The sequence below is a fragment of the Mauremys mutica genome, chromosome 3, assembly GCF_020497125.1.
Source record: "Mauremys mutica isolate MM-2020 ecotype Southern chromosome 3, ASM2049712v1, whole genome shotgun sequence".
Lineage (NCBI taxonomy): Eukaryota > Metazoa > Chordata > Testudines > Geoemydidae > Mauremys > Mauremys mutica.
In genome coordinates this window covers 93,023,958-93,035,785 of record NC_059074.1, presented here as the reverse complement: position 1 = coordinate 93,035,785, position 11,828 = coordinate 93,023,958, and the positions used below count along the sequence as shown (strand labels likewise).

Here is an 11,828-nt window from a genome sequence, read left to right as displayed (position 1 = left end):
ATGCTGTTAATTTATTATTGAAGCTAAATTGATTTTAACATTTTGGATTAACATGGCTTTTGGTAAAATTCATTACCCCCTACTCCTTTGTTTAGAATGTTAAAGTTTAGTCCTACAAGCTTTTTCTCATGGATGGACCGTTATTCTTATGGAGCTGTGAACAGGGATCTGACTACATGGATCATTTTACAGGACAGGTCATAGACATCACAACGGAGAGGTCCTGTATCAAAACCAGGGAAACCTAGACTTGACATTTCAGTTAACCTTCAGTTAAAAGGTAGATCTAAATCTTTCAGGGAATCAAAAAACAAACAAAAAAAAGTGTCAATTAAAATAAAACACTTTTATGTTGTCCCTTTCAGCTGATGGTGTTTTAAACCAAATGAGTTTATTCAGAGCAAACTAGAAACAGTATTCATGATGTTTTTACAAACACTTTGCAATGGTCTCTTTCTTCCTTTGTTTTAATTTTTAGATGTGCCTGTTAACCAATACTCTAAATTTTTACACAATTTAAAAACACCAGGTTGTTTGTGTGTGTGTGTGTGTGTGTGTGTATATATATATATATGTGTTGTGTATATATAAAAAACCATTAAAATGTTAAATGACTCTTACTAAGGGGTTGAAGATTACATGTGGAAAGATCAAATTCACAAACTGATAATAGAAACACTTGTGAGGATGTGTCATTTACCTCCTTGGAATGCATTGAGTTTGATTAATTTTTTAGAAAGACTGAGGTTTTTAAAAATAGGGAATGGACACCATGGAGTTGTAAGAATACGACAGGGAATGCAGCCTATTTTAAAGCTATTTCTGACATGCTTTTTTTGGTAGCAAGAAACTTGAGCTAATTTTGAATTGTGTTTGATCAAAATGAAATGTTGTTGTACAAGTTTACTAGTTTGGCAAAGGAAAATGTTAAACCAATTAAAATAATGCCTGAAAATAGTATTTTAGTAGAGTTGCAAGCCCTGGATTGTATTAAATGTGACTCTAATCAATGATGTTTTGCCACAATTTGAATTCACTTTTGAAATCTCCACTATCATTAGATAAACAATTCAAATTGTGAACGTTATTGACTGTTGAAATATTGTTCAGGTTTTAAATATTAGAAATCTTCTGTGGAAAGTGGGTCCTTAAATTGTTCTGGGTATTTTTTTTTTTTTTTGGGATTCGTTAATAGTGGTTGTTAGTGGCAGTTATTCATTGTAGAGATTATATTAACTTTGCATATTTCATTTATATACAGGAGTTTAAAAGTTTTTTAGATTACTTTTTTTGAAATGATAAAAAAGCACTAATAGTCTCAAAATCATCCTTCCTTGATACAGATTATGAAAAATCCAATCACTGCTGGGGAGTAGGAAACTTTCCTTGGAAAACAAGACGCTTAAGCTATTACTCTAGGCAGAAATAAAGCTTTCCTTCCTTCCTTCCTTCGAAAGAGTAAACCTTCACAACATGAGCTGACGCAAGGATGTCTTGCTGCCTTGGCATACAGACAGCTCTAATGCCTTACTTTTGCTGCTCATAGTTTTCTTAGGCCTCTGTAGAGTGAAATTTACAAGTCTCTGGTCAGGCCACTGTGATATTGACAGCCATGTGGACAGTTTAAAAATGATGTTGATTTCACTTTGCTCTTGATGTTGGGAAAACTATGAGCACCAGCCAAGTCAGGCCCTGGAGCTATTCTTGGGGAGGAGAATCCAAAAATCAGAGGTTGTGGGAGGATGTTGAATAGGAGAGATCCTTTGGACTATAGAAGGCCCTGTGGTGAACTGAGAAAAGAAAGTAATTTCTCCCTTCTAACATGCAAACTGGTCCATGCTGTAAATTTATCAAGCACATATTAGTCAGAGGCTGGTATGAAAGAAAGTGCTTATAAGAGGGGTTCCAGTCCCAGGGCATCTTCCTAATAAGACTCCCAACACCCTTTCATTTTTCAGACATGCTTATGTATATGAAGGGTTGGGAGATGGGTTCTGGGTTTCTCATCAAGGTATTCTCTCTAGATCTTATTGGTGAGGAGGCCCCTATATTTTTATATCTGCTGCTATCTAACAGGCTTAGTCCTCTGAGTAGTAAGTGTTCAAGGGCTTGTCTGCATAAAAACTGGAAACAAAATAAATCAGTTGTAGTTCTCTCACTTTTAGTTATTTCAGTATAAGGCTGAGTGTGGGCATCTTTATTTCAGATTAAGAGTGTCCTATTTCAATTTAAATTACGTAGATAAGAAATTGATGTGCTGTTTTGAAGTAGGGCACTCATAAATGGAAATAAACTTCTTAAATCCTTTCTCTGTATGAATACAATTATATGTATATTACAATTTTTGGCAAAGTGAGGGTATAACTTCATATTATTGGTGACCAGAGGAAAAAAAGTGACATTTGTATAAGAGATTAGTACTCTTATTTTAGGATATTAAGAAAACAGACATAGGAAATGTACAGTTACAGTACTTTCATATGTTTCACACAGATGTCTCATTTCTCTTGTGAAGATGAAGCTCTGTTGCAGTCTATGCTCAGACAATTACTGCAGAGTGTGAAGGAAAAAATCACAGGAGCACCATCAGTGGAATGTGCCGAAGAGATTCTTTTACATTTGGAAGAAACAGATGAAAATTTTCACAAGTAAAAGTATTTTTGTTATTTTAATTTTATGGAGTCATCTAAGTGCTGTCAACTGTTCTATGAAGGGAAAATGTTTACTACCTGTATTGACTTATATATAAGAAAATACTTTTAACTTCCCTATTACCGATGAGCTCTGGAAGAATGTTACTTCAGAGATTTAATAAACTATATTTTACTAGTTCTTATTTTTTTTCTTCTGTTGGTATTTTCTTTCTTCTTTGGCTGAAATATTATCAATAGAGTAAATGATTCTTCAGGGAAAATCCATTGTCTCTAAATTTATTTAATTAACTCTGATAAAAGTGCTACATTCAGAGACAAACGAGCTAGGAAAAAAATCCTAATTGAAGGTTGCCAGATGATTTTTGTAATTGCTGTTGGGGTCCTTATTATTGTTCCTCATGTAGGTGAAATACAAGCAAGATGGATAAAATATGATCTTTTACAGGCACCTTTCACAGTTAGTCCTTAGCCAACTCTCTCTTTTTATATATTTTATAGGATTTCTGTTAGAAACTAGAATTTATTACATTTTGAATAAAACTCAAAATCTTCTCTATTACCTGTAACGACTTTTGTATGTCCAACTTGTGCTGATGCACACTCACATATTTACCTAGGTACTGTGTTCAAATTCTCCTGAGGCCACACTCATCTTTGCACTTCACCTCCATTACACAAACACAATATTGTAATAGTTTTGTGCTCAGGCTTCTAGCTAATGGAATGTATTTTGCTACATGGCAGATTTTATGACACAGTTGTGAGGTCTGAGAGAAGCCATCTAAGTTATATGAACTGAATGATGTTTAAGCTTTCGTGGGTGAATACCCACTTTGTCAGATGCACACAGTCATCATCTGAGAAAGTGGGTATTCACCCACGAAAGCTTATGCTCCAATATGTCTGTTAGTCTATAAAGTTCCACAGGACTCTTTTGTTGCTTTTTACAGATCCAGACTAAGCCAGCTACCCCTCTAATGCTGAAAGATGTTTAATTGTTAAAACCCGGGTTCTGTGACCTTCATTTCTTCTGCAAAAGCCAGTGACCTCAAAAATATCTTTAAATAATGCAAGGCAGTGCATTAACTGCACTCCTTATACTTTAACTAGGTGTCAGTGATGTGTTGTTAGTAGCAAGCTACCCGACATCTCTGAACTTGGGTGATAGCAAGTAAGTAAAGTAAAAACCAGAAATGGCTCTAAGCTATTTTTAAAACTAAATTCAGAATTTTAATGCCTTCACGTTTTCTTTTAATGATTTTAGATTTAGGGTTGTGCATTTGAGCAGTCCAAAAATAAATGGTCAGTGGACTGGTCAAATGTTCGTCAAAGTATTTTAAAGTACTGATTAATTAGAACAGTAAAAAATAAACAAAATATGATTTTTATGGCCTCCAACAGGCTTAGTCTTAGATGCTTATGCCTAATTACAAAAAAAACCAAATTACTTAACTATGTTATTTTAACTTAGAAAAATGTGCACAACAATGAAATGAAGCTTTAAAAATGAAAGAAGGACCAGGATGCAATCAAAAAAGATAGGCCATTGCCTGCATTGAGGAATTCTTGCTGGAATATTTGACAATATTTGGCCATGATCAAATAATAGGCAGTTATCTGATACTGTTTAACTGGTCAATTGACTGACTTTCCAAGCCTATTTATGTCTTAAATGGTTTTATTTCTAAAATTTATTTTTCACCTGTAACTTGTACTATGCAATTGTTAATGCCATTTTAATGCTAATATCGCTGCAGCCACTCAGACTTTGAGCTCTAGATCAGGGGTTCTCAACCTTTTTCTTTCTGAGGCCCTCCCAACATGCTATAAAAATTCCATAGCCCACCTGTGCCACAACTGTTGTTCTGTTTATAAAATCCAGAGCCAGCATTAGGGTGTATCAGGCAGGGCAATTGTCTGTGGCCGTGGGCCTCAGGAGGCCCCATGAAGCTAAGTTGCTTGCACTTGGGGTTGGGCTTCAGTCCTGCTGTGGCGGGGCTCCGGCTTCAGCTTTTTGCCCTGGGCCCCAGTGAGTCTAATGCTGACCCTGCTTGATGGACTCCCTGAAACTTGTTCGCAGCCCCTGAGGGGGACCCAGACCCCAACTGAGAACTGCTGCTCTAAATCAGTGGGTGTTGAACACGAGAAGAAAAGTGTACATTTTTACAATTACATTTTAATTTCTGGACAGTAACACATTTTGAATTAAAATAAAGTGACTTGCACATTATAAAATGTGAAATTAAGTTTTCTGATGTTTCTGAAGAAGCATTTGTAGCTTCTGGCAACATACTCCCCTCCACAAATGGTGTAAAAGTACACAGAAAATTCTACAAGGTTCATCTTTTGGAGCTCATCGTGCTCAAAGAAAATGAGTTGAGGGATTGAAAGAGAGGAAAGGAGATGATCCTAGAAATGCTATGGGGAAAGCAGTCTCAATCTGGAGCAGCAAAGATGAGGGTTAGCTTCTTGGGGGTCCTCGGCTTTTCACTCTTCTTAGCAAGTTTCTGTGTGAGCCATGCTGCTATTGACTGTCCCCCACCACTTGTGCCTGTGCTATAACACAGTTAGGAGTCAAAGATACTTAATTCTAATCTTACCAGAATTAACTTGCAATGAATTTCAGTAAGAAAATCTAGTTATGCTTGATGGAGCATGCATCACAGTCACTGTACTGGAGTTTTTGTACTGGAGTTGTACCCCTGTGACGTTCTTCTTTCAACTGAACCATAGATCCCTGGTGGTGTAGATGGGCTTTCATTGGTTCGCGAAGGGGTGGCAATATGCCCTGGAGACTCTGCTCCCCCAGTTCCTTTACCCTTTTCTTCTTCTTTGATGTTGAACAGCAGGAAACATGGAGCCCTTAATTCGAGTGTGCTGCAGAAGGACAGAATGGATGACACTGCTCTTTTCAAAGTTCAGTCAAAGCTGATTCACATCAATAATCTAGGATCTTTGGATTTTTTTTTAAATAATCAGATTTACTTTGTTTTCTTCAGACTTGGGGAACACTAACAATATAGCTTGATTGGAACTTGCATGCCCGTGCAGAAATTTGACTTCTCCATTATTTTGTTACAGACTAGTGAAAAAGATGAAAGAATGCTGCAAGGAGCAACACTGTAGTGTCAACTATAAAATAAATTTTGTCTCTCTTTAGGACTACAGTCTTTCTCTGCAGCAAATACACTGTGCTGTGATCTCTAAATTATTGTTATTATTTGAGAGAATGAAGCAGTTACTGCAAAAAAATAAATTTTCTGCAAACATAAAAAAAAAATGAGAAAAAAGACTTATGAAAACTTTCATTTGACAGACTGCCACAGTGCTGTTTTTTTATAGTAAGAGTAATGGCTGAGCTAACCTTATAAACAAGTGAAAGGAGAAAAAGACAGAAAATGAATGGAGAAGTTAGTTACCTTTTTCCTTGAAATGCATTTATGTTGCCTCTACTAGCAGTGACAATAAAATATGAAAGGGAATAAATGGAAGAGGAAATAATTTAGAGCCATTACACTTAAAGTGACTTAAGGTAGTCAGGAGTTTAATCTGATGAAAAGAACATTATATGAAATAGTTGGTATAAAAATGACTTGACTCTCTTACACGTTTTTAAAACGTTCAAGAAAAAAGAAACTACAGCAGCAACTGCAACAGCTGCTTTTGTTTTCATGTGCACTTTCCAGGATTGGACAGTTCATGTAATAAAGCCAGTATATCATATATAAGCACGTTCACTCCATATATTGATCCTTCTCAATTCACAGAAAGTAACTGCTCACGTACTCTCACTTTGCATCCACGTTTGATATAATGAAAATGTAGTATAATCCTACAAACAACTGTTGTGCAGTTGCTGTTGTGGTAACTTGCTGTATGTCTTGCCCCTAATGCAAAATAAACAGATTATCAAGATTACATTGCTCATGTAGTGTGGACATCTTTTTAAAAAGTTACTTCAAATAAGCCTGAAGCTACAGACTAGTCCTCAATGTGGACTGTTGCTTTTTGTTCATTTGAAAGCTAGTGATTCTAATTTAACAAAGTTATGACTGTGAAAATTGCTTAATGAAACTACAACATAGAAAATTTCTTTAAGGTTCCACGTACACACGTAAATATAGATATGCTGTTTATGGCCCTGATTTAGTAAAGCACTTAAGCACATGCTTATGTCCCATTTGCTTTAATGATGTAAGCAACTTTTGTCCTGAATAGGGATGTTTCTTGCATGGAGGGGCATGATCATGCAACTAGTGAATTGTGCACTGGTTGGTTCAAGAGCTCACTAGTTCTGCTGGAAGAGCTTGTAAACGGAGTTCAGATTTTTTCCTTGACAAACTCCAGTAATTTAAATGCAAAAGACTGCATTAATGCGATGTGAAGATTGCAAAGCTAAAATCAAAAAGTCAGGAAACTCAAAAGTTAAGCTTTCAACAAGTTTTAACTCAACTGCATAGCATTTATGTGCTGTTGTCCAGCTATACTGAAAGAAGGACAGAAGATAGTTGATATGGGTTTAATCAGGCTGCAACTTTATTATTAGATGTCTGGGACTACCTGGCAGATAAAATTGTGCATTGTAGGTAACCCCAAGTTCATTCCGTAATTACCCAGGGGGCTTCTGCCAGCTCCCCCTCTTTTTCCATCCAGATCCACCCAGCAAATCCATTGCTGGGACTTTACCATCCACTCCCCCTTGTAGGAGGGTTAAGGTGAGCTCTAAGAAAAGGGGGTTGGTTCCCTGCCATACCAATCATAGGAGTCCTCATCCCCCTTTTCTTTTTAAGTCCTTTTCCAAGCCATTTATCTGGTCACTGTATACCTTTTCTGTGGAGTACCTGCACTGGACATCTGCCCCACACTTAAATAATGAGTTGTGACATACAGCCTACTGCCTTTCATGCCATGCATGAAAAAAGCACTTCCTGAACCCACTGTGGGGAACATGAAAAAAACCCAAATCCACCTACGCTAATCTGGTGGTAAAGGAAAAATTCCTTCTCAGCCCCCCTAAAGAAGGGGTGGCTAGTGCACTGCCCACATCAGGTCTTGACCAAACCTGGTATCTCAACACCTAAAGGGGAGGGGAGGGAAAGTGGGTGCTGCCTCCGCTTGCTCCATGTGAAAGTGGCCTTCACACACAGGGCTGCTCCATTTAAACCCTTCTGCTCATCCAGTTCCAAGGGATTGAGTCAGCGTCATCATGTTGGTTCCTTGTTCCCTTTTGCAGCAGTTTTCCTCTCTCTCTCCTCCCAGCCATAAAACACTGTTCCCTTCAATAGGTTAGCCAGACAAATCCTCCCACCCTCTGCTTAAAGGTGTGGTGTCATTTTCTCTAATAATTTTCCTAGTTACATGTATAACTTGGATCAATTATTACTAATTGTCATAACGTATGCTTCAAGGTACTTTTTTTATCAGTGCATTAACGTTAATGTTCTTGGAGCCTTAACTTTTGCATTTCCTAACACTTTATAATTTTTGACTGTGGCAGCCTTAATATGTCATCAGTATAGATCTTTGCATTTAGGGGAAGATTTTCATAGGCACAAAAGGGAATTATGACTTACTGAGATATTCTTTTCATATGATATACCGATACTGAAGACATTCAAGAAAAGCAAAATTGTTTGTTTGGTGCATAGATTCTGGAATTAGGGGTGGTGGGGGTGTGGCAGCTCTCCCTGATTTGAAGTGGTGTCCATCATATACAAGATTTACAGTTTGGTTCTATGGCTCTCAGCACCCCACCTATACAAATTGTTCCAGCACCTCTGGTTTGGTGTCTGAACTTTTCACTCGGCTGAAAAACTCTTTAATTCTTAAAAGTACTGATACTTATAGAGATGTGTCTGCTGGAAAAATGTTGCATATGTAATGTTGAAAATGTTTGGAAGATGAATATCATGAAATACATTGCATTTTAATTTCTGGATATTTGTTTCAGCTATGAGTTTGTGAAATACCTTAGACAATACATATGTAGCACTCTGGGCTCTGTGATTGAAGAAGAAACAGAAAAATGTACCTCTGCTCAAAATCAGGGTGAAGGATCTGGTTATGACACTCTTGTCCAACATGTTACAAAGAAGACTCGGGAATCAAAAGAGTGAGTATGTGCACAAGATACATATAAAATTCCATTAAAAAAATATGCAGTTGGCAGGATTGTCTGGCACATCTTACTCTTTTTTCCTTTCATATTTTTGAGTCAATAATTCTTAATTATAATATTTATGGATGAAGGTACTTTGGTTCTAAAATCTATTTTTTTGTCATTTATAACTTTCCTCACAGATTGTCTTTTGGGTTGAAATTCCTCATGATTGTCTTATCTTGGAAATGAAACTATATTGCTGTCTAGGAAGGTTTGAAGACAATCCATTGAACTATTTAAGATTTCTGACTTTGTGTGGTTAGGGGATTATTTAGGATTTTGGTGGCACTTAAATTCAAATAGCTGTATTTTAAAATTCACACTTGATTTACAAATAGTCCTATATGATATATGAGGTCTTTGTCAAATATAGATGTGTGTATCTGAAAAATAATTTGTTTATGCACAATTTTTAAATTTCCTTATAGATTTAAGTGGACACTGAACATGATTATCTAGATATACATATGTTGAAAGCTGTAATTCAACTAAAGTGGATTAGTTTCACTTTTTAAAAATCCTGTCTGCATACAAATTCTCTGGTCTATGTTACACATCAGAACCATATTTATAATCATGTTAGGGGACATGTGAGTTGTAGCCAGATTTCTTGAAATAGTGGTTTATTTAGTGAAGGAATGACCTTAAATGGAAAGCCCATGTATATGCCAGATAATTCTTACAACCTGGTTAGCCATCCCTTCTTTGCAGATTCTCTTGATTCTCTTGCTTCATCTCTATTTGTTGTGTTGTGAATAGAAAGTGATTTTGTTATCAAACCCATTTGTTTTGATTTTAAGTTCTCAGTTCATCAGGAAGTGAAAACAATCAAAGTTTGTTTCCGTGTTGATAGAAATTCATTTTTAAATGCTTGCTTTCAGAAGACTTCACATCTAAAAGGAAACAAAACAACTGACGTTTTAAACTATGTTTAAATGGTGTCTTGTACATGCCACCTGTTCCAAAATTTGTCACATTATAACTGCAAGAAATTCAGTGCTCTGATAATGTTCTGTTTGGGTCTCACAGTCTAGTAGGTATGATTTCAAGACTATGGTAGCCCCTATCGTGGATAACTATAGTCTCCTTGTTATTAGCTTGATATATAACTATTTAAGTGGATGGGGGGGTCTGTCTTGGGAATTTGACCTTTTGATTATGAGCTATACATTTAATGATAATACTTCTGAAATAATTTTGGTAATATATAGGTAGGTCATACTACAATTGTCAGACACATAGAAGAACATAAATTGTTGGGCAAAAGTCAACATGGTTTCTGTAAAGGGAAATCATGTCTTACTAATCTATTAGAGTTCTTTGAAGGGGTCAACAAACATGTGGACAAGGGGGATCCAGTGGACATAGTGTACTTAGATTTCCAGAAAGCCTATGACAAGGTCCCTCACCAAAGGCTTTTACGTAAATTAAGTTGTCATGGGCTAAGAGGGAAGATCCTTTCATGGACTGAGAACTGATTAAAAGACAGGGAACAAAGGATAGGAATAAATGGTAAATTTTCAGAATGGAGGGGGTAACTAGTGGTGTTCCCCAAGGGTCAGCCCTAGGACCAATCCTATTCAACTTATTTCTAAATGATCTGGAGAAAGGGGTAAACAGTGAGGTGGCAAAGTTTACAGATGATACTAAACTGCTCAAGATAGTTAAGACCAAAGCAGACTGTGAAGAACTTCAGAAAGATCTCACAAAACTAAGTGATGGGGCAACAAAAGGGCAAATGAAATTTAATGTGGATAAATGTAAAGTAATGCACATTGGAAAAAATACCCCCAACTATACATACAATATGATGGGGGCTAATTTAGCTACAACTAATCAGGAAAGAGATCTTGGCGTCATCGTGGATAGTTCTCTGAAGATGTCCACACAATGTGCAGTGGCAGTCAAAAAAGCAAACAGGATGTTAGAATTATTAAAAAAAGGATGGAGAATATCTTATTGCCCTTATATAAATGCACGGTAGGCCCGCATCTTGAATACTGTGTACAAATGTGGTCTTCTCATCTCAAAAAAGATATACTGGCATTAGAAAAGGTTCAGAGAGGCAACTAAAATGATAAGGGTTTGGAAAGGGTCCCATATGAAGGGAGATTAAAGAGGCTAGGACTTTTCAGCTTGGAAAAGAGGAGACTAAGTGGGGGATATGATAGAGGTATGTAAAATCATGAGTGGTGTGGAGAAAGTGAATAAGGAAAAGTGATTTACTTATTCCCATAATATAAGAACTAGGGGCCACCAAATGAAATTAATAGGCAGCAGGTTTAAAACAAATAAAAGGATGTTCTTCCTCACACAGCGCACAGTCAACTTGTAGAACTCCTTGCCTGAGGAGGTTGTGAAGGCTAGGATTATAACAGGGTTTAAAAGAGAACTAGATAAATGCATGGTGGTTAAGTCCAATAATGGCTATTAGCCAGGATGGGTAATGGTGTCCCTAGCCTCTGTTTGTCAGAGGGTGGAGATGGATGGCAGGAGAGAGATCACTTGATCATTACCTGTTAGGTTCACTCCCTCTGGGGCACCTGGCCTTGGCCACTGTTGGCAGACAGGATACTGGGCTGGATGGATCTTTGGTCTGACCCAGTATGGTCATACTTATGTTCTCATTCTTATGTTCTTAAGAAGAAATTTGAAGTTTTATTGCAGGATGAAATCATTGCATGAGCAAGTTCATTAATTAGTGCCTAATTGTTATTTACAAATTACTTGAGAAACACGTTGCAAAAATATCTTTTATAAGTCAATCATTTACATTGAGAGACTACAAATCAGTTCTTAACCAACCACTGTTGGCTCTCCTTTTGGCACTAAATATAATAGTTTGTGGGATGTGCTTTTGAACTAAGCTTTTGAACTTCATATGTGTAAAGTTACCCATGTGTCTAAGTCTTGCAGGATTAGGGCAAAGCTCCCATTGACTTTAATTATGCAGGATCAGGGCCCAGGGCCTTCCTGAGCAGTTGCAATGCCAGCTTTGTTCTTTAATGTGAAGT

The 11,828-nt window shown here is 36.8% G+C and overlaps 1 protein-coding gene across 14 annotated transcripts in view; it reads left to right on the top strand.

Annotated features, from left to right (window-relative positions):
• Window positions 1-11,828, top strand: part of TBC1D32 (TBC1 domain family member 32) — a 186,229-nt gene that overhangs the window by 6,442 nt on the left and 167,959 nt on the right. For 6 of the 14 annotated variants that reach the window (XM_045010109.1, XM_045010105.1, XM_045010108.1 and 3 more), the window contains exons 2-4: window positions 96-280; window positions 2,494-2,648; window positions 8,605-8,766. In XM_045010109.1, the coding sequence (XP_044866044.1) occupies window positions 2,494-2,648; window positions 8,605-8,766 (317 nt within the window). In that variant the 5' untranslated portion in view covers window positions 96-280. The remainder of the gene's footprint in view (window positions 1-95; window positions 281-2,493; window positions 2,649-8,604; window positions 8,767-11,828) is intronic. The other 8 variants (XM_045010113.1, XM_045010115.1, XM_045010104.1 and 5 more) reach the window with 3 other exon arrangements.